The sequence below is a fragment of the Rosa chinensis genome, chromosome 2 (genome assembly GCF_002994745.2).
Source record: "Rosa chinensis cultivar Old Blush chromosome 2, RchiOBHm-V2, whole genome shotgun sequence".
NCBI lineage: Eukaryota > Viridiplantae > Streptophyta > Magnoliopsida > Rosales > Rosaceae > Rosa > Rosa chinensis.
In genome coordinates this window covers 86,491,480-86,515,180 of record NC_037089.1, presented here as the reverse complement: position 1 = coordinate 86,515,180, position 23,701 = coordinate 86,491,480, and the positions used below count along the sequence as shown (strand labels likewise).

The window sequence follows — 23,701 nt, the reverse complement described above, 5'->3', positions numbered from 1 at the left end:
TATATATATATATATCTTCTTTTAGATCGTGTCAAAGAAGATTAGGGAAACATCAAAATAGTCTTATCGTATTCAACTACACGTAATTTCTTTCATGATATATGCGAGACATTAGTACTAACGTAAACAATAAAACATTTAGCTCTTTGAAAGTTCATATAATTAACCAACATATATAATGTATCAAAATGTACGCGTGTGATAACATTTCTTCGCGAGTGTGTGTGTACTCTGGACATGAATTACCATTAGATTTAGACCCGGAATTATCTGATTTAATGTCTAAATACAAAATATATCAACAAGGAAATAAAGTAAAATTCCATTCCATGTTGCCCCATGCATTTCTTCATCTTTAATCCCGCTCTTTGTACTAATGAAGGTCCTTCAATTTCAAAACATCCCAAATTAAAGAAACAGTTTCATATCAAAAGTGCCATAATTAACCATGATTACCGGTTAAAATGTAATCCAGCTATATATGAACTAGGGTTTCTAGATGCATGCGAACCATCCAATTCTAATTGATCAAGGAAAGCTAGGGTCCCAAAATCCATTGCACGTGCACCATGCATACTCTAAAGTTTAGACACACTAGATTGATCTCCTTTCCTTTGCCTCCCTAGTTCCTTCACATTGCTTCATATGAGGGTCCGGACCCCTACAACCCCACCTAAAGCCGAAAAATGGGTACCATTTATATGGTTTTGGAAGAATGGGAATGATTGCTCCAAGCAAATAGTCTCAACTTTGGTCGGGTTTCTATTCCAAACATCCACATCGATCTAAAGAAACCAAAGATTGTCAAAGTTTTGTTGCTTAAGTATGTAGCTTTCAAAAGTGACAAATTTTTCAACCGAGTGTGTTTTCTCGTTGCTATTGCTTTAGGGAACCTAGTGCCGTTTTCTACATATAAACTCGAGGCCTTTCATAAGACTTCTACAAATCTAAACAAGCAAGCAAAATTATTAAAGGTTGGGGAATGTTTGACATGATTTGAAAAGTACGTGATAATTTAATTAATTTAATGTTATTCATTGTGTGTGTGAAGCTTAATTTGTTTGCTCGGATGAAGATCGTTTTATATGTATCTTTGCATCTTCGGATGCATCCAATACGGCGGTAGCAAACAACAAAAAGGTTAGTGGAGCTTTAGTATTGTTCTACAGAAAGATGTTACGTGAGCCCCTTTTGCCTTGCTACTAGGTATGATTTTTCTTTTTAGTTCATACTTCATAGTTTTTTTTTTGAGTCATACGTTATGCAATAGACGGTCATACAAAGAAACCTTCAAGTGCTGCATACATAGGAACCTTTATGCGTTGAGCGTAAGAGTTAGGAAGGAAATTCTTTTATTTACTTGAAATGAGTATTGGTAAGAGAGAATCGATTTTGATATATGTTTTCCCCGCACTTATTAAAGGGAAATGAGAATGAAAGTGGGTTTCATTTTTAAAATCAGAAATTCACTTTTTTTTTTTTTTTGGGAGAAGAATCAGAAACAACTCTCTCATTAATTACTCAGAGTTCGGGAATCAATTCCTATGCAATGTATTTTACTTGCCAATAATCCTTACAATTTTACAATAATTTCATATTACCCATAATCCAATAAAAACAAAAAATCTCCAACTATTTGGTAAGAGTATTGCAATAATAAATACTAGTCTTTCTGCACGCACTTTGTGCATGCGAAAGAGCCGCGCTCGCGCGTGCTATTAGTTAGTTTCTTATGAACACTTTTAGACTACTTAAAACTTCATTGAAGCTATAAGTACTAAAAATACATAATACATCATTTGCGTGTGTACTCTACTTTTAATGCTCCTACATCTTGAAATTTATTTCTTATATTCCGAAATTTATCACTTTCAACCGTAAGATCAAATAATTACACTACTAAGTTATCTATTTAATTATGCCTTGACGACCAATTCTATGTCCAAACCTTCATAATGATGGTAGAAATTATGTCTTGCTTCTTATAAAAATTTTCATCTCCCTCAATTATTGTACAAAATTAATATAACAACCAATGGAAACTATAACACTTATTTCTTCTGGGGCATGATTAACCCTAAAGTCAAGACTACAGTCTACAATTCGTACGTATAAATTTAACTAATTGAAGGGAGTTGCACAGAGAGAAATAAAATCAAGGTCTCCAAACTGATGAAGAAAATTAACATTTCCAAAAGACAAATAAAATCAAGGTCTTCTTTTGAAGGCATCGGTTAATCTAATGTTGCACTACCTGCATTCATAACGAAAATCAACACACAGAACCAGAAGACACAAAAAAAGAGCTTGTTATCCGCTGATATATAGGAAACAGAACAGGCGCCAAACAGCAATGAACAACATTTACACGGAAAAACTTTTGCAATTCTCAAATATAAAGAACAACCACTTCTTGCAATGTTCCCGTCTCACACCAACTAACACCCCCCAAATTATAAAATTCTGCAAAAGCTTCATAATAAAAAAATATAAAAAATCAGCATAACTAAAAACAATGAGTTAAGATCATCTATTAATGTCAAAGAACAAAGAGACTTCCATGGACCAAGGTCCACCTGCACCTAGGCAAAAAAATCAGATATTTTGCCACCAAATGTCCTATTTTGCCCTTCATTTTGCCATTGGTCTACCTACACCTTGGTTCATATTAGAATTTTTCGTCAAAGAAAGAGTCGAACTACAACGATAGGATTCATTTGAGTTCCATATAAGTTCAGATAACTAAACACAACAGCTTTTTTTTAGTTGGAAAGGTAACACCACATCGCAATGTGCAATCTTAAGAAAAATTTAAAAAGGAAAGAACCAATTCACAGAGAAGAAAACTTAATGCAAACTACAGTATTACAAATTCTAACAACTAATTAATCCAGGAATTACCACTACTAAGGACTTTTACATTTGCTTCTTGGTGCAGTACTACATGTTTTGATTAATTAACTCTCTCGTGCGATTCAGTCATGACAGTTGCAACTGAAGAAATCCCTGAAAAGAAAGACAACAAAATTAATCCAACTATTTTAGTGAAAGAGTTATACATATGAAAAGAGTCACATGCCTAAGCCAACATGGGTTGGGATCATTCAAATCTCTTGAGATAAATCGTAAAAAGAAACTCCATAAAATCAGTTTAGTCTACATGTACATACTTGGGTTCTTTTTCTCTCATCAGCGGCCTTTTTGTATGCAAGTGATAGGTAGTTTAAGCCGAACTGCTTATGAACGTGGGTGAAGGCATGAAACCCTGGCGTCCTGGAGATGAGTTGAAACTGAATTAAACTACTGCTGTGATCGAGAATGTGAATAGAATCCACATCGTGCACTTCTCTTTGTTTGTTGCAGATTATCATTTGAATTTCTTGTTTCATTTTGTATTTGACCATAATGACCTTTTTACATATTTTTCATCTGCTAATTTTTATCTATATCATGGACATTACAGGGAGTTTTCATTTTGGTGAAGCCTTAGAGAGTAGAGCATGTTTAGCAGACTCTCTATTTTTGCTCTTTAGCTATTTTAGAGAGTATGTTTAGATTTTTATATATTTTAGCTGCTGCACCAGACTCCTAAGTGGCTCTCTATTATAACTTTTAGCTATCTCGCTCCTAAATATAGAGAGCGAGATGGGGATCTCTATAATTTAAAACATTCCTATTGAGTTATTTTATATAAAATATAAATATATTTAAACTATTTAATCTTCATTTAAAAAATAATATAAATTCAAAACTAGTTAGAATAGAAAGCACTGATGCAGATGTATTTCTAAAATGGCAAGCCAAAATGACTTTTTAGTTACTTTAGCTAAAATTTAACTAAAAAATAGCTAGCATTGCTTGGTGCCTAGCTTTATATTAGTAGAGATAACTGCGAGTAATGAATATTGTCAAATTACCAATTGGAATTAAATTTATGGGTGCGGCTATTGCCACCCTACCATTTTCTTAGTTCACCCTACAAACATTTGAATTATTGAAAGACTATATTACTCAAGTGCAAAATGACTAATAAGTACACTAATTTTCTAAAATCCAAATATGTAAGAAAAAATAATATAAGTAATAAATTAAATACAGAGACTACTTAATTTCTCATTGGATAACATTAATCTTTATCTTCTCCACCCAAATTTGAATTTATTACTATTTTTTTGTCTTTTTGTTGTCTCCTCATTGTTAATTCGTTATTCAATTCACAAAATTATTACCTTTAACTTCATCAAAATATTTGCAATATTCTTTGTAAACACCGAAAGTAAAAACTTAAAACACAAAGAAGAAAAAAAATCAATCTCTTCTTCATTGATCATAGTTGTAAATTTACTAATCTTTTTACATAGATTGAAATAGAGAACATTGAAATTGAAAGAAAAAATTAAAAAAATGGGAGTAAATCAGATTATGATTTTATTAGGAAACTTTAATAAATTTTAATTTATTTATGAGTATAAATTAAATGAGAGATTTTCATTAAAATATTTATTTTTTAATTGGATATGTCATATAAGGATATTCTTGAAAAGAGAAATGAGTTCAATAAGTAAATTTAATAATTATAATTAAAATGTAGGGTGTAATGAGCAAGTAGAGTGAACAAAGAAAATAATAGGGTGGCAATAGCCGCACCCTAAATTTATTCGTCTTCCAATTCCAAGAACAACGTCAAAAGGAAATTATTTATGTATTCTAATACCAATTTGTTCTTTCTCTGATTGGAAACAACTAATACGTATAGGAGCCATCAAACCGGCCAACCAGCGATAAGAGCTATATGTAGAAATGTTTATCTTCAAATATTGGTATATCAACAAAGCACAAGAAATCATTTGAACAAATCATTACATTTTGACAACTTTTGTTTTTATATGTGGATGAGGTTTTTATCTTATTTACTTGTTAAAACCTGATGAGTTGAAAAATCTTCTTTATTGTTAGGGTCTTTGACTAAAAGCCCCAAAATGAGCCAAAGTTATCCCACTTACCCTAACAATAGATTTTTATTCTCACTAACCAAATTTAAAGAGAAATGACAGCTTTACCCTTCACCTAATTAAAAAACTACATGATGCCACTCTAATCTCTCTCCTCCCTACTATCTGGTCTCTCACACCAGACGTCGGCTCTCTCTCTTTCTATTCCCGTCGCTCCTTCCTCGTCAGAATCGGACAGATGACGTCATTGGCCAGTTTGTCTCCATCGTCATCTCTGTCGCTTGCCTCCGTCGTCGTTTCCGTCTCTCTCATTCCTTCAATCTGCACACACTCTCTCTCATCCTCCGATGCAGATCGAAAAACACCCAGTCTCTCTCTCTCCCACAGCACGACGCCTGCACTGCCGCGTCATGGAGGCTCCGGACCTGGAGGACAAGATCAGAGCTTTCTTCCAGTCTGGTTTCAGATGGTTTCTCCTTCGACAGCCAAAGATCGAAAATAGAGCCACTGAGTTCGATGTCCAGCACAACACCGGAGGCTTCCTGTTCTGATTCCGAAGAGAGAGATGGATAAGAGCTTTTCGGCCTCTCTCTCTCCACTGCTATACCTGCAGTGACTTCGACCGGGTCCTTGATTGGATCTGGTCTGTTGGTGCTTGACCCAAATCAGTTTTTTTTTTTTGGTGGTAAAATATGGTAGAACCCCAGAAAGAAAGAAAAAAAATGTTTTATTGGGGACGTCTATTGGGAGACAATAAACGCCTATTGCCCGACAATAGATGTTTTAAATTGATGTAATCTCTTCATTTTTTTTCTTTAATCAAATTTTTATTTGTCTAATTTTAGAAAGATTAGTTTTCATTCTGCAAACGAAAGTTTTATTGGGGGGCAATACATGGCTGATAGTCGTCTATTGGGGACAATAGATGTCTATTAGGGGGAAATAGATGTTTATTGGAGGCAAAAAAACCTTTCCGATGAGATTTTGAGCAAATTCCGGTGGGCAGCAGCCGGTGATCGGAATCCGGCAAAAGTTGACCAGATTCCGGCTGCCGGTGATCGGGCTCCGGCAAAGTCTCCTATGGTTTCTCTCTCTTCCATATTCTCTCTCTCTCTCTCTCTCGCTAAGTAACAAAGGGGTGAGGGTAAAATGATATTATAAAAAATTAAAAAACAAAAAAAAAATCTTAAGGGTGCGGCTATTGCCACCCTATCATTTTTTTTGTTCACCCTACAAATATTTGAATTATTGAAAGACTATATTACCCAAATGCAAAATGACTAATAAGTACACTACTTTTCTAAAATTTAAATCTTTAAGGAAAACTAAATACATAACTAATTAAATACAAAATTCTGATAACATTAATCTTCGCCTTCTCCATCCAAATTTCAATTTATTACAATTTTCTTTTTTATCTTTTTGTTGCGTCATCGTTAATTTGTTATTCAATTCACAAAACCATTAGTGTTAACTTCATCAAAATTTTTATAATACTTTTATAAACACCGAAAGTAAAAAATTTAAAACACGAAAAAAAAATCAATATTTTTTTCATTGCTCATAGTAGCACTTACTAATTTTTTATTATGGATTGAAGTAAACGAACATTAAAACTGAATGGAAAAAATAAAAAAATAAAAGTAAATCAAATTATGATTTTATTAGGAAACTTTAATATATTTTAGGACGTCTTTTTAATTGATATAAATTAAATGAGAAATTTTTGTAAACAAATTTTTTTTTTATATGATGGAGGATATTCCTGGAAAGAGAAATGAGTTGGATAAGCAAATCTAATAATTGTAATTAAAATGTAGGGTGTAATGAGCAAGTAGGGTGAACAAAGAAAATTATAGGGTGACAATAGCCTCACCCAAATCTTAATGGGGTATTAAGGAAGACCTCCTTATAGTGTTTTGGGTAAAAAGGAATTAAAAAAACTTAATGGGATTAGTGGGAAAAAAATATCTAGAAATGGAGTAAATGGACAAAAACCCTTATTATTAGAACAAAAATATGAGGAGAGGATCCTACTAGCTTAAAAGGTGAAAAAGTAAAATTAATAACACTTGCAAAGAAACTTTACCACTTTTGGCTGAACTAAACATAATGCAGAATCTCAGAGTCTGTTACTTTCGAATTTGAGAGACATTACTTTGTATGCGCATAAGATAGAGAGTGCCTTTATATATGCTCAAGGCCGTTGGATTCACAATTAGTCAAATAATTCCCCCAAAGTAGCAATGTTTGGATTTTCCCCCATTTTATTATCTTTCTTGCTTGTACTACTACCAGCACTGGCCTATATTCTTCTCATCAAATTGTTTCGAAGTAGACATGCCAAGCTTGCTGATCATGCTGCTAAAAACTTGCCGCCGGGAAGCATGGGATGGCCGGTTTTTGGCGAAACTCTTCACTTCCTCAAGCCTCATTCTTCGGATTCTCCCGGAACCTTCCTGCAACAACACTGCTCTAGGTCATCATCATCCTCTTCGTCTTCATTTTCGTCACCATTAAATTAATATATTGATGTTCTGTTAATATATTATCTTGTCAGGTATGGGAAGGTTTTCAAGTCGCATCTATTTGGTTCGCCGACCATAGTTTCGTGCGACCTTGAGCTCAACATGTTCGTTCTTCAGAACGAAGAGAAGCTCTTCCAAGCCAGTTACCCAAAACCGGTCCTTGGCATTCTCGGGAAGTACTCTTTGCTCACCGTCTCCGGTGACCTTCACCGGAAGCTAAGGAACATTGGCGTCAGCTTCATCGCCTCTTCCAAGTCCTCGCCTCATTTTCTTCACTGGATTGAGAAGCTCTCGATCTCGATGATGGACTCGTGGAGTGGCCGAAATCAAGTCTCCTTCTTCAAAGAAGCTAAAACTGTACATTCACTAGTCTCAAGCTTTTAATTTCTAATTGTATTACATGCCTCTTGTACGTTTATATCAGAGGGGATCAATCCCATAACCTATCTTACTCCTATCCCAGCTATTTACTTTGTGATGGATCAACATGTGTGTACAGTTTACACTTCGTCTTATGGTGAAGCACCTCTTGAGTGTTAACCCCGAGGAGGCACTAGCTTCGAGAATATTAGAAGACTTCCAAACGTACATGCGAGGCTTCGTTTCTCTGCCGATAAATCTCCCCGGAACCGCTTATGCCAAGGCTGTTAAGGTACCAATACTTGTATCTGTATTAAGCTAGGGTTACGAACATATTGATATGCCATATATATGCATGATGTCGAACATAAAAACCAATATTTGATCGTCTCACAAAAGGACATTATTCTTTTTATGGTGATTTGCACTCGATCGATCAGGCTAGAGCGAGGCTTTCTTCCAGTGTCAAGGAGATTATGGAAGGAAGGCGAAAACGGCGAATCGGAGAGCTTGCAGAATTAGGAGAAGGAGAAGTGGACTTTTTAGACGCGATACTGTCGAAACAAAGGCTAAACGACGATGAAATAGTAAGCATTGTGTTGGACATAATGCTGGGAGGGTACGAGACCACCTCAACACTAATGGCCTTGATTGTCTACTTTCTTCATCATTCGCCAATTGCTTTTGCCAAATTAAAGGTAATTGATAACATATATAATACATTAGTATACATCTATATGTGTAAATGCTATTGCTAATTATATATGGTTGCATTTGTTAATCAATTTATTCTCCCAAACTGTCGGCAGGAAGAACACCAAGCTATAAGGGAAAACAAAGAGGATGAGAGTGCTCCCTTGGACTGGGAAGATTACAAGAAAATGAAGTACTCTTACAATGTACGTAATTATTATGTATATATCAACGTATTTTAGTAAATTAACTTTTACAAAACTAATTAATATTCTCATTTCTCAGGTTATGTGTGAAGCCATGAGATGTGGCAATGTAGTTAAATTTGTGCACAGAAAAGCTCTTCAAGATGTGAAATTTAAAGGTTAATTTCGCTTACGAAGTCACTCATTCAGTTAAAACTACTGTTGTTAAATTCTTAAGTACGTATATGGACTAATATATTATTTATGGTATAAACACACACCTTATTAAGTGGAGTGATGGGATTTGAATTGGTTTCTAATATGATCTACAGAGCTGGTCATACCGTCCGGATGGAAGGTTCTTCCGATCTTCACCGCATCACATATGGATCCAGATCTTCACGATAATCCGGCACAATTTGATCCTTCAAGATGGACTAGCGTACGTATATTGCTAGCTTCTCAATTTTTCTGTACGATTTGGATAATTCTGGTTTAGAGTTTTAGATCACATACATGTACTGATTTGACATGCATATATATGTTATGCAGGATCATTACAAAGAAATGAGCAGAAAAGTGACACCGTTTGGGGGAGGAGCAAGGCTTTGTCCAGGAGCTGAGCCCGCTAAAGTAGTCATTTCCTTTTTCCTTCATCATCTAGTCCTTACATATAGGTAAAAACTACGTAATTACCTAGTTACTTAAGCTTAATAACTAATACCAAAGTTGGTTTAATCATCTAATTTACAATTGCAGGTGGAAAACAAAATCAGATGAGTGCCCTCTTGCTTACCCCTATGTCGAATTCCGAAGAGGTTTACTGATAGAGATTGAACCTGCTGAGCCCGGAAGTGACTTGATCTATAGGGAGATGAAATTGAGCCCTTAAGGAATGCAAATAGGCTAGATATAAATAACTAGCAGAATGACCCCGCGATGCCACAAGTTTGTTTTTTTTTCCAAGTTTCATATGTAATAAATGAATACTCGCAATCTAAAAAATATCAGTAAAATATGATTTGTCTTGTTGTGAAAATGAGATACAAAAAAAATAATTTTTTTCATGATCTATAAAAATATAAAACAAAATAGTTTTCCTTTAAAATAAATAAATAAATAAAAGGATATGGCAGAATTGTAAAAAAAAAAAAAAAAAGTATGGCAGAATTGTAATTTCAGTCAAAAATAGGGGCAAAACTGTCTTTTCTGATAAACAGTGATTAATAATGCTTATGAACAGTGTAAGAGCTTTAGTATATAGTAAATATCTTGTATATAAGGTTTGAACCTTTTTAATTTTGATGGAGCAAAGATATATAGATCCAAGCACAAAGTACATGTACTAATGTACTATTATATGATGTGATTTATGGCCTTTTTCATTTAAGTACTATCTTTATGCATAGTTTATTATCGATTTCATTTCACGAACAAATTCAAACTTCTTTGGTTTCACGTATAAATAAATTTCGGAGCTCCACTATCGCTTTGATAGATACATGACATTTGACTTCACACTAACAAGTTCATGAAATCATATCACAAACTACTTTGAATGTTCACAAAATCTCCTCTCATAATTCATAACATTATAAAGTATGCTCGGCCGAATCATCCGATCACAACAACACATTGATGCAAACTCAAGTCCATATTTGTGGTTTCGGCAATTTAAAAGGCGCCCCAACTCATAAGATATTTTAATACGTAAATTGACACAATTAAAGTACGCTAAACAAAGTCGTTACAATTTTCGAGCGACAAGTGGCAGTATATATGTATATCACAAACTACTTTGAATGTTCACAAAATCTACTCTCATAATTCATAACATTATAAAGTATGCTCGGTCGAATCATCTGATCACAACAACACGTTGATGCAAACTCAAGTCCATATTTGTGGTTTCGGCAATTAGGGCTCATAAGATATTTTATTACGTAAATTGACACAATAAAAGTACGATAAACAAAATCGTTACAATTTTCGAGAGACAAGTGGCAGTATATATGTATTAAAACTAAAATCGAGGATAGACTGGATAGTGAATAACGAAAAGATACAAAAAGATAATGACCTATGATTAGGCCTAAAATGTTAACTTCAAGACATTCTAAAAGAAATGCATCACTTGTATTTATTGCGAAAATTCGAAAAAATCTGAAATTTTCTTGAAGTAAAATCTGGGTTAAGCCACACTACAATCCTACTCTCGGCCCAATTGAAAAAGCCCAAAGAATTCCTCCAATCAAAACGTCGTCGCTTCCTGAAGGATCTTATACCCTTTAAGAGCTTTCACTCTGCTTCTCTTTCATCGTCTGAAGCAGAGAGATTCTCTCGTCTCCGATCTGAACCACAACTCGTCGGCGACGAAAGGTAACTTCCGGCATCCACTGTATATACTCGCCGATCGGAATTGTTTCATTACTTTTTGTGGCAAATTAGTAATCACTGAAATATAGGGTTTTGAGTTGTTGCTGGTAATTTGTAGTTATGTATTGAGCTTGAGAAAATTGAAAGCATATAGAGAAATTGGGGACGGAGTGTGGTTTCTAGGGTTTTGGATTTTGATTTGAAAAATTGAGTTGCTGGTTTAGTTGAAATCATAAGATGTCTAGGTTAATTGATTTCGAATTATTGCTGGTAATTTTTTGTGTGTGTATGGAATTGAGGAAAGCATTGGGTTCTATGGTTGGATTTTTGATTTGAAGAATAGGCGTGCAGGTTTAGTTGAAATCGCAAGATGTCTAAGCTAGCCATGGATGTTCCTCCTAAGGGTGGGTTTAGCTTTGATCTCTGTAAGCGAAATGCGATGCTGGCCAAGGATGGGGTTCAGCTACCTCCTTTTAGAAAGACCGGAACCACCATTGTGGGTTTGATTTATCAGGTACGGTTAAGTTCAGCTCCTTTAATAGGAAGATTTTTGATGGATTTTTTCGTTGTGTTTTTTACAGGACATTGCTTGAAATGTGTGATTCTTTTTCCTCAGGATGGCGTGGTCCTCGGAGCAGATACAAGGGCCACTGAAGGACCCATTGTAGCTGATAAGAACTGCGAGAAGATCCATTACTTGGCGCCCAATATTTATTGCTGTGGTGCAGGAACTGCTGCTGACACTGAGGCAGTTACAGGTATAACGTTTGGATTGTTGGTCTTTGATGTGATGCTTGCATGCAACTGTGTAGTGCCACATGCCTAGTTTTCAATGTTATTTCTGCGCCATTCCACTATCATACTTAATCTGCTCTACTGATTTTGAATTTGTAGATATGGTAAGCGCACAGCTGCAGTTGCACCGTTACCATACCGGCAGGGAGTCAAGGGTTGTGACTGCCCTCACCTATCTCAAAAGACATCTTTTCAGGTAGTGTTTAATCTCTTTCAACTACTATGCATCTATTAGCTCTTTTAGGTATATATTCCCTCATCATAAGCACAACTTAATTCCCACTCCAACATATATTGTTTAGTTACCAAGGTCATGTCTCGGCTGCATTGGTGCTGGGTGGTGTTGATTTCACCGGCCCTCATTTGCACACTGTAAGTTTTCCCTGCTTCAAACAGTTGAATGGGACGACACTTCTTTCTGTTCTTTTTTATAGGCTTGCATAATAATGTGATGCCCGGCACTTTTGCCATCTTAATATTGCAGATATATCCTCATGGATCTACTGACACACTTCCTTATGCTACTATGGGCTCTGGCTCACTGGCTGCGATGGCAATATTTGAGTCCAAGTACAAGGAGGGGTTAACAGTAAGTGTTTTGAAATCACAGTCTGGAAAAGCTAGTTCTTGATATCTTTGGTTTAGAAAAAAAGGCAATGACGTATTCTGCGCATTTTTTTATAACGTTGTTACCTACTTCGATGCAGAGAGATGAAGGTGTACAATTGGTGACAGAAGCTATTTGTGCAGGAATCTTCAATGACCTTGGAAGTGGTAGCAATGTTGACATTTGTGTTATAACCAAGGTATGTTTTTGTCTCACCAGTATCCACTGTCTTCTGGAAAACAACAGAGAGTGTTGATTTTGTACTAATGAAATCTATTTCATATATTTGTGCCGGTTCAGGGAAGCAAAGAATATCTCCGAAACCACCTTCAGCCTAATCCCCGCACATATGTTACTCCCAAGGAATATACTTTCAGCAAGAAGACTGGTAAGCATTCCTCTTTTGACACTATGTTTTCTATCATTCAGCCACACATTGTTTGCTGAGACGATGTTGAACTTCACTTTTATATCATAAAGCTTGCTTCATTTGTCATGTCTCTCATATAGGAAAACTCATGTGTGTTGTTAAATTTTGGTTTGAAGCTGCTATATTATGCGAGCTTGATGTTCTTTTTTGATGACATATGTTATTAATAAGTATTTGCGAGTGTAATGGAAGAGTCAACTAACTCTAAGACAAGGGTTAGGCAGTTTCAGTCTGATACCATGTTCCTTGCTTGGCATATATGATTGTCCCTGCATATGAAAGGTTTTCTGAGTTGTTTCGTTTTGTTGCAGAAGTACTCTCCACCCTTGTTACTACACTGAAGGAGAGAGTAGAAGTGGTGGAAGCTGGAGATAAAATGGAAGAGTAATTTGTTAGACATGTTTTGGTGGGGATTATGTTGTAATTAATTAGGTTAGGTGAACCCCTTTGCTATGCTGATGTTATTTATATTCAGAAGGTAGATCAATGGATCATCATGTTCTGAAACAAAACAAAAAGGGGCAACAATATTCTGTAATTCTATTTTTTAAAGTCGAACGCTCAATCAAACTCATACAAAAGAACCAAGTATTTTTGCCAGATTATCTAATGGTGAATTTTTATTGCAATAGTATTGAATTATCAATATTATTTATGTCAATACCCAGATTAGTTGGACATTTTTGTATTGATTAGCGGCCCATTGATGTCTTCATTAATGTTTTCTATCATCAAGTTGTCTTTTTCGCCTTCTTCCTTTTGCTCCAAGAAGCTTAGGATTTCTCTGCCTCTAATAAATTTCGGTTTTATTCAGACTCCGTGTTGGTTTAATTTATAGGCTGGTGCAAAAAGTGCTGCCGGCACACAAACGAGAAAGTTGGCAGAACTGGCCATCAGCACTATACCCGCACGTTGCCAGGCCTATTTCCACGGATGACCTCAGACCGAGACTTGAGAGGAAGGCTACTTATGATGAGACTAAAAATGATATCAACTAAGCATCAGGCCATTCATTACAATTTCTTTCGGGTAAGGAGTTGCAGAACCAGATTAGTGATTAAATCAATCAACAAATACCCAGCAGCACACAAATGAACCAAAAATTAGTTTCCTACGGGCGGGTGTAAACCATTATTGATAACAAATAATAATATAAATTAATTAATTAAAGACTATTGGCGGGTGTAGACATGGCTTTACAGGGTTTCGCTGGGTGGAAATGTTATGGGCTATGGGCTTAAATGGATCGGCCTTTTGTTTTCTCTTAACTTAGAAACGGCCTGGTCATAAGGAAAATGTATCTCCTCACGTGGACCAACATATCTCCTAAATTATCGTCTATATAAGTGCCCTTTTTTAACCCCACACCGTCCCCCCACCCCACAAGGGTTAAGTACGTCTTCTAGTTTGGTCCCTCTGGGCCAATTCCAAGTTGTTCCTCAACTTCGATAGTCCTAATGGAGTTTGGTGTCACGCCCCTGATTTTTACAACAATAAAAATCGATATATATAATCCCATAATTATACATGCGTGAATGTTCAGTCATCATTACACATACCTGGAACATCTTTCCCTTAAACAAGTACTTAATGATACACTGAACCATCCAATATAACATACACTCGCTCCACAGAGTTATATATTATACAAATTTACGAATGTAATTGTCATCACAAATAAAACGTAAATGCTCCTCAGAGCTTACTGCATAGCGGAAGTCATATACTGGCAAAACCAACAAAATTTGCTTCCTATCCGTCCTGCTGCCAACAAGCTACCTCAGCTTTAGCCACGATTTTCCTGACCTGCAGGATTAGCCCCTACACCATTTGCAATGGTGCACCGGGGTTGCCAAACAACAAACCCGGTAAGCTTCTTCAAGCTCGTATGAGTAACTCATGAACATCAATCAACAACTCACATCAATCTACTTAAGGAAACATGCAGCCATGAATCCTTCTAACATTCTATATCATTTCCACAGAAAAGACAACATGAGTCACCACTATGACCATGCCTTATTTGCTAACTTAACCATCAAGTAGCAATTCAAGTCTCATCTAGACAATTAAAGAAGAATGTCATCGAAACTCTCCTTTAAGCTGCATACCTATGAGTCTCAAGCAACCTCGACCGTTACTCCCATAAGCTATCATGGCAGATAACTAGAACTCTATTGAAATTGTAACCACTCGTCCTAACCAGGACGTGATTACTTATTTCCTGCCTTGATCACCATCTGTGATCTGTCGCCATCTGAGACATATGATTTCAGACTCCGTCTAGTCAGGAAATCAACATCAAGGTCGCCATCTGCAACCTATCACCATCTGTGACCTATAATCTTCAGACCCCATCTGGTCTCAGCTCAACCATTGATCACCATCTGTGACTCATGATCTTCAGACCCCATCTGGTCATGAAGTCAAACATCAAGGTTACCATCTGCAACCTGTTACTATCTATGATCTATCACCATTTGTGACGTAAGATCTTCTTAGACCCTATCTGGTCTTAAGGTCAACGTTAAGTAAGTCGCATCTGACCTAAAAACGTTACAAGCACCTAGCTTCGGCTTTCCTAATCCTTGCTCACCATCTGTGACCCTTGGTACAAAGACCAATACATCTAAAATGAGTCACGCTTGACTCAAAATATAACATTAATGCTCAATACTTTTCAAACAATAGAAACATCTTTTCTATAATATCGTTTCCTGAAAAGTCGCATTTAACAATAATATGAACACCATCATGCATATTATTATTCATCACAATCATTCACAAGGATATATATATTTCATCTAAATATATATATGTAGTCATTCGCTCAGGAATGCCTACTAATACCAACTATAGTTTGCAGTTAAATAATTAACGCCAAAACAATAATGGTACTTCTGTTCATAAAGGTCCTTGTGAGATTTACTCACCTCGAACTCCTGCTGCGTCTTCAATACAGAACCGAACCAAAACTATCACCAACCACTCGTCTGAATACTTCGTCAAGTACCTAATCACATATGGTTCCAACTTAGTAATGATTCACATTTGATTTAAGTTCGAAACCCCTGTTTTTGAACTAAAATCCCCAAAGTGGTGCCAATCGAGGCAAAACCACATCCGAGACCTCCCAAAGTCTTCAGAATACGTTCACGATCGATGTGCCCAAACCACAAGTCGATCGGACGCTCGTATCCTCACGGATCGAATAAATTCACCGATATGAAACGGAAAAAATCATAACAAATCCATACGAACTCCAAAATTTGCATATTATATATCGAAACACTCGTATCAACGAGTAGAAGACATATAATACCAGAAACAGTCCCATACATGGCCGGAACACCGCAGGAACGCCGCCACAGGAGGTGGCGCACCGCCGCCGGCCAAAACTCAAAATCTCACAAAACTCCCAACATCAAAAAGCTTCATCTAAGCATGCTTGTGAACTTTCATAACTGGATCGAAGTCAGAAAACAAGCTTAAGGGATCGAAAACTACCTCACAAGCCGTGAACAGTGATCCAATCCGAGTTGATCGAATTTTCACGTAAACCGGTCGAAACAAACACCAAGGATCGACCAGGGAGCTTGTTCTGAACTCAACCCAAGAAAAATCGAAGCCGTGCCGACGTCAGAACTGTGTTTTCCGGTCGGGTCCGATTTCTTCAATCTGCACCGCCTTGAACTGCCACTGAGACGGAGAATCGCCGTAAGAGAACACCAGAGGGACAACCAGACGGAGGAGGCGACCCTGCTGGCCAAGTTTCATGGCCGGAGACCGCCGCAGTTGGCCGGAAAAGTCGGGTCAGGTCGGCCGGGTTCGGGTCGGGTCAGTCGGTCTTCTTCGACTCTGAGGGCGCGGACGAGAGAGAAGAGAGAGAGGGTATGCGGTTTCCGGAAAAGGAAAATGGGAAAAATGAAAGTATTTTCTGATTTTTCCTTTATATACTAAAACGGAAACTTCTTCCGATAGCCACAACTTCCTCATACGGACTCCGTTTTACGCGTTCCGCATGTCCACGAACTCGTATCGACGCGCTCTACGACTTTCGTGAAGGAAGTTTTCCGAGAATCCCAACATATAAAAAGTCAAACTTCACACGACCCCCTAACTGTGAAATTCAACTATTTATACGTACGAAAACCATTCCATTCCACATACAACCTACGAATAAAGCATAATAACAATTATTCGTACAACTAGTCCATTATTAATTACCAAAATTACAAAATGAAAATCCAGGTCATCACATTTGGTCTCTGTCGGAGTGAAATCCTTGTCTCAGATGGATTACAATTGAGGGTTTCTCCTCAACTTTCCCAATCCTAATCGAATCTCGTCTCTGTGTCATTTCCAAATTACCAAATCCTTGTCCTAGACGGAGTAGAATTCAGGGTTCTTCCTCAAATTATACACACACACACACAGAAGCCTCAATCTTTAGGGCTAGAGATTCAAAACCGATTATGTTGGGATATCACTATGCGTATTTTCACGATGCGGTGAAAAAACTGGAAGGCAACCTCAGAGGGTCTTTGGAGGAGGACAAGCTACCTATCAGATTGCAGTTCTTCAAGACAAGCACATCGCACCGTGGGATAGATGATATTCGCTTACCACCTATTATCGAAACCAGTACTTTACTAGAGGAAAGAGATATTTGGGTAAAGTTTTCTCATATCAAGCAGCAATTATCCAACAACTACGACAGAAATAGGGAGTATGAAGCGCCCATCTCCGAGTCTCTTTCGAGAATGGGTGTTCCCCAAGATGAGCATCTTACTGCTGTTCACATGCTATTCCAGGCGGTTGAGGACGCCGGCGACCCCGAGCTCCCTGTTGTACTGGCTGTGTGGGACAACACTTACCATGGTAGAGGTGGAGGTGGAGATGGATGTAGGCCCCATTCGATTCCTGCGAGCAGATCATCAATCCAGGGTTTGGAGCAAGTGACAATCGATAGTGATATTATCACATACTCGCCCTCATGTGCTATTTGTTTGGAGGATTTTGAACAAGAACCAATCACTGGGTTGCCCTGCCGACACCATTTTCATGTACATTGCATTGTTCAGTGCCTGGAGATCAGCCACATGTGTCCCCTCTGCCGATACCCAATGCCAACAGAAGATTAAGCCCTGCTCAACCTGCCAAGATCAAGAGGTGCTTACTGCTGTGTTATCAATTACTAGTCTTGTAAATTTAAATATATAAATATATATATATATATATATATATATATATATATATACGAAAATGTTCTGAAGAGGACGTCCGCAACCCAGAAAAAGTGCGGACGTCGCTCCTCCGGCCTCGATCGAGAGGCGACGGCGCGGCGCGGCTTGTCGGAGGGACTCCGGGGGTCGTGCGGAGGGGTATGAGGTGCGGTGGAGTCGCCGGCGACGGTTCTGCGGTGCTGCACAGAACCTGCAACTGCAGGTGAGGTGGCTGCCCAGAAACCGGCAAGCCCGACCTCCTCCAACCTCGAACGCCGCCTAGAAGAGGTCTGGGACGCCTCCTGCCTCCCTCCGGCCAGCCCCGCGCCGCCGTCGTCGCCTGGAACCCGCCTGCTGCGTCGACGTCCGCACTTTAGCGAAGTGCGGACGTCCGCTTCAGAACCCGCCTGTATATATATATATATGGTTGTTACTGAACTAAAATGTATTATCTTTTATTTACTTTGTTTCGAGCTATATATGTGGGAGTCTCCACTCTGCTCGCTGTATTTGTAATAAATTTGCCCTTTGTATGCTATGCAATTTGACATTAATATATTAGGTTTAGTTATGATTCTTTGTTGTCTGTTTGCAATCCATCATCTTTTATCTCTTTTATTGAAAGCGTTGTATTTCTTCCCTTCCCTTTAGCTTTGTTTGCTCTAATTCTAATAAACTCGTACTTCATTATGTGGTCTTCTATACAACTGGATGTTTACTCTTCAAACTTAAGCTTGTTTTTTTATTTCCTAGCACTAACTGGTGGCATTTGAATTTAGTTATTATGATCTGTTTGCTTTCTTAATTTCAACCAGATTGCATTGCCTCTTTGCAAGGTCCAAGCAAAGAAGGAAACAATATGCAGTGTCAGTATTCTAACTCTACAACAGCCATATACATACCATTCTGAACATATGTCATTTCAACTCTTAATCATTGAAATCATGATGGTAAGGATAATATGCTCAGTGAAAACCTTGGTTACCACTGTATATTCCATCTTGTTATCTTAAAAAGGGAACATCAGTCGTTGTATGCATGGTTACATGTTTCTCATTTGGCAAATTGGTTAGGATTAGAATAGGACCAGAAATCATCCTCATTTGGCATACTGCACAAAATTGCATGCAGATATGTTGGTCCAGAATCCTTATTTATGTTGCTGTCGCAATCGTCAAATTGGATTGGATATGGAAATATGATTTTGCACTCATGCATACCTATCATAAATCTCTAATTCTGTCTATAAATAAGTCGATCTGTTCCCTTTCAAAAAAAAAAAAAAGAAGTTTGTTCTGTTCTTATGTTCACTTTACTGTTCATCTTTGGTGAAGATATTACTTTACTTATGGCCAGGATTCAGAATCTGATTTCTTTCAATCCCAAGTGACCAGTCGGCTGCTGCAGTTTTATGGTTTCTGCTATTTATATTTTTCTTGTAATATTAAAATACATGTATGACTATCAATATATGAGTTTCAGTAGTTTAGTAAGTAAATGACTTCTCAGATGGGGAAATATGTTCTACTTTGTTTCTCTTTTAATTAGTGCCAACCCTGGAATAATCAATAGTTAGCTATCAGGATAAAATGCCAAAGTGAAAAAGACAAATCCATAAGCACTACTAGAAAAGGCTCGACTTTACGTCGTCACAGTTGACATATCGCAGCATATCCATCTTCTTTTGTCGCTTGACCTCCATCTATACCTACCTAGCATCTTTACATATTGCAGCATTCTCATCTCTTGATTTTCATAATGCAGGAGATGGATACCATTTTGATGGTTTGTTTCTTTTATATTTGGCTTTGACAGAAAACTATTTAGCACTTGTACATTCTTCCTAGAAAGCATATGAATGTGATACCTCTTTTTTTTAGTTAAAGAAATAGTGTATCCATCACAAGCCAGAATATACCGTTACATACTTTTCCGCTGTCATTTAAGGTCATAGACAGACAAGAAGTTAGTGATAGTACCCACATGTGGTACGTACATATAGTCATACTCATTATACATTTAAATACGTAGAGGTGGCGAATACTCTCCTTTGGTACTACTCTAGAGGCGCTAGAGGTACATAGATTGCACAAAGGTGCTTAGCTTCCTAAATGCAAGGAATTTATTGTAATTAGACAAAACTAAAAACATAGGTATGGACTAGGGCAAAAAACCCAGCCCAAATTACGCCCTAGAGGGCAGCCCAAAGAGAAGAGGCCCAATTCATGGCCTAGCAAGCTAGGATTGACCCAAGCCCAAACCGCCATTCCACCATGCCGCCCACGAGTCAACCCACCAGTAGTCGCACCGCCCAAGAGTCACACCGTCGCGCCCCACAACGCCAGCACTGCCCGAACCCCACCACGCCAGCACTGCCCAAACTCCTCCCCACTAGTCGCATCTTCGCCAGTGGATCATATAGCGTCCTGTCCCTGCACAAGAACCACCACACGACGCCTAGAAAAGTCTCCCAAACCTGTCATCAAAACTGCCAGCCAAACATCCTCTCTCCTGTCCTTAGCCCAGAGCATTGAAGTGCCTGTCCGGTAGCTAGCACAGAGACAACGCGGCGATGCTGGCACCATCCTTGGTTGCTGCCGAATAGGGAAATGGTTTGGTGCTTTTGGCTTTTGGCTCTTTTGCGGTGCTAGGGTTGGAGAGTTGGTAATATATGAATGTGATACCTCTTGGTAGATCTAAACAGTGAAAAACTGCCATTGAAACTATGGTCAAATTTGGTGTGTGGTGTTGTGCTGATTTAGCAACCCCGGAGTCCATCAAAGTTTTTGAAAGCAATTCTCAGTTGTAAGTTTTAAAATAAGCTTGATTGTAATTTGTTATTGGTTGACAAAGTTCACAAGCAATTCTCAATTGTAAGTTTTAAATAAGCTTGATTGTAATCTGTTATTGGTTGACAAAGTTCTCGATGTGATGTAACTACTCCTGTTGATGGTCATGAAAGACGGGAGAGATGACCATATCAGAATTCCCAATAGTGCTGGTGCAACAGCATTGTGTTGGATTTCTTGCATGTTTATATGGACTACCGCCCCCGCGGTTTATATACTTCTTTACCTCTAATAAATTTCGGTTTTATTCAGACTCCGTGTTGGTTTAATTTATAGGCTGTTGCAAAAAGTGCTGCCGGCACACTAACGAGAAAGTTGGCAGAACTGGCCTTCAGGGTTCCCACTGTTGATTTTTCCACGGATGACCTCAGACCGAGACTTGAGAGGAAGGCTACTTATGATGAGACAAAATGATATCAACTACGAATCAGGACATTCATTACAATTTCATTCAGGTAAGGAGTTGCAGAACCAGATTAGTGATTAGATCAATCAACAAATACCCATCAGTACACAATAGGAGGGATAAAAGAAATGAACCAAAAATTAGTTTCCTAAACAAGTTTTTTTTATTGACTGAATAAGCATGTACTCTGTACCATATCATCTATTACCAACACACATTTCTGTAGTTAACATCAATCTTAATTTGTAGTCTGTACCATTCAAGTTTGGAGGGTACTTGCCTCACTAATGTTGAGCGACAAGCTCAAAATACCAAAATACCGATACCGAAAACAATATAACAATAACTACAATATATTTTGTCCTGATAAAAAAAAAAGGGGGGTGAAATTTGCACCCCCAAAATTGCAAACCATTTCATATCCCTCCTTTTACACTTCCTAAAACGCCTTCAGTCAGATTTTTTTTTGCTTTTTGGTCCTCTCTTCTCTCTCTCTTCCCGATCTTCACCAAGGTCCTCTCTCTCTCTCTCTCTCTCTCTCTCTCTCTCTCTCGAACAGCAATCACCGCCGTGCCTCACCTCCACCACCATCGCACTCGCGGGTCTCCGACGACTCGAACCTAGCTTCCACGTCGACCGGCGAGGTAGGCAAGCCGCTCACGCGCCGACACCGGTAATACCAAGATCTGATTTGGGCACCCAAATCTGGGGTACACAGAGCTCTCTCTCTTTCCCTCCCTCCTTCAGCGTCTTCTCCGACGCAATATGGTCACACCTACAACTCCTCTCTTCTTGATTAATCACACATACAAGTCACATAGTTCAATTTCTCTAAACCGAGATGAAGAGACGAGAGAGAGAATTTCTCTCTGCTTGGTTGACTAGAAGGCCCAGACCCATTCTTCAATCCGGCTTCGAACCACCACCTCAGAAATCCCGGCGAATTTCACTGCGAATTACCTCATAAAATCATGTGGATTCTCTCCGGAAGCTGCGGTTTTAGTCTCCAAGAAGTTCAAACTGTCATCCCAAGAGAGAGCAGACTCTGTTCTGGTGTTTTTGAGAACCCATGGAGGACTGTCCAAAGCCCAGATCTCAAAACTTCTCAGGTCATACCCAGCAGATCTTGCAGCGGCCTGTCCCGAAAAGACCCTTCTGCCCAAGATTGAGTTTTACAGATCCCTTGGAGTTTCAAAGGAGAACGTCGCCAGAACTGTGTCTTCAAATCCACTGCTTTTGTCAGTTAGCTTGGAGAATCGGACCTGAGTCCAGTCTCTTTCTCAGTTCGCTGGCACATAATGTCGCCAGATCATAGATTCTGGTGGTTTGACGATAGATTCGACCACGGTCGTGAAGTGATTTTGGTCTATCCTGTCCTTGCAACCGCCGATGGCGATCAATCGAAGACAATGGATAATGGAGGAGGCTATTCCACCGAGTTGGAGCAGTACTTTAGGGGAATTTCACCAAGGCATGAACGTTGTCTTGGCCTTGTTAATTGGACTGGAGTACGCAACAGGGACGGAAAATCTCACCACACTACTTGTTGCCTTAGTCTCCTACTTTGCATTAATATATGCTGCCAAGAAACTCAAGGCTGATCCCGATCTCAGAGATTTTGGTGCATTCATCAACAAGATGAGTATCTTGTTTGGAATTCTTGCCTTGATTTTTGAACTGCTCATCATTGTTCTAGCTTATGGATCAGTCCCGCTCTTCTTATGGAGCATCCTTGCAGTGAGCGTTGCAGTTGCGGTTGCGGTTCTTCTTCGCCTAGTCTTTGTAGAATTGAAGGAGAACCTGATGTTGATCAATGGCCACTTGCTGGATGAACAATGTTCAGGATGAACAATGTAATATGCTTTTCAAGTTTTCTTTTTGATTGAGTTTAAAAAAAAAAAAAAAAAGCTTGGAGAATCGGACTTGGTGAAGATCGGGAAGAGAAGAAAAGACCAAAAAGAAAAAAAAAATCTGACTGAGGGCGTTTTAGGAAGTGTAAAAGGAGGGATAAGAAATATTATTAAAAAAATGAAGTGGGGGTGTGGTTTGCAATTTTGGGGGTGCAAATTTCACCCCCCAAAAAAAAACCTACATATATATTCTTCTTTAGATGCAGCCTGAGTGGAAGAGAACGAGTCAGCAAGAGGAGCAATGCAGTCAAAAAGAGAGAGATCTCCTCCCTCTCCCCCTCCCCCTCCCTCTAGCTGGAACAGTAGGAAGCCATGTCTCCATATCACAACTCCACAAAACTGGAATAATAGAATATCCCAGCGTGGAAGCAATCTGCCTTGTCAA

The 23,701-nt window shown here is 38.3% G+C and overlaps 3 protein-coding genes across 5 annotated transcripts; all 3 read left to right on the top strand.

Moving 5' to 3' along the window:
- The first annotated feature begins 7,161 nt into the window (after positions 1-7,161).
- LOC112183385 (cytochrome P450 724B1) lies at positions 7,162-9,659 on the top strand. Its single transcript, XM_024321749.2, has 9 exons — positions 7,162-7,431; positions 7,513-7,837; positions 7,980-8,132; positions 8,281-8,538; positions 8,650-8,739; positions 8,819-8,897; positions 9,051-9,160; positions 9,271-9,395; positions 9,478-9,659. Exons 1-9 carry the CDS (start codon positions 7,199-7,201, stop codon positions 9,608-9,610), a joined length of 1,506 nt encoding a protein of 501 aa, XP_024177517.1. The 5' UTR covers positions 7,162-7,198; the 3' UTR covers positions 9,611-9,659.
- Positions 9,660-10,992: 1,333 nt separating this feature from the next.
- On the top strand, positions 10,993-13,557 carry LOC112187628 (proteasome subunit beta type-7-A). Of its 3 annotated transcripts, none has more exons than XM_024326504.2 (9): positions 10,993-11,097; positions 11,446-11,608; positions 11,711-11,852; positions 11,989-12,085; positions 12,192-12,261; positions 12,374-12,478; positions 12,597-12,695; positions 12,797-12,884; positions 13,238-13,557. In XM_024326504.2, the coding sequence occupies exons 2-9, from the start codon at positions 11,465-11,467 to the stop codon at positions 13,312-13,314; spliced, it is 822 nt and encodes a 273-aa protein (XP_024182272.1). In that variant the 5' UTR covers positions 10,993-11,097; positions 11,446-11,464; the 3' UTR covers positions 13,315-13,557. The 3 variants fall into 3 exon arrangements, with proteins under 3 accessions (XP_024182272.1, XP_024182271.1, XP_024182270.1); XM_024326503.2 differs by having other exon boundaries at positions 10,997-11,097; positions 11,438-11,608; XM_024326502.2 differs by having other exon boundaries at positions 11,011-11,097; positions 11,394-11,608.
- Positions 13,558-17,401: 3,844 nt separating this feature from the next.
- On the top strand, positions 17,402-18,070 carry LOC112185309 (E3 ubiquitin-protein ligase RNF165-like). The gene has a single exon (XM_024323549.1). The coding sequence runs from the start codon at positions 17,402-17,404 to the stop codon at positions 18,068-18,070; it is 669 nt and encodes a 222-aa protein (XP_024179317.1).
- Positions 18,071-23,701: the final 5,631 nt, after the last annotated feature.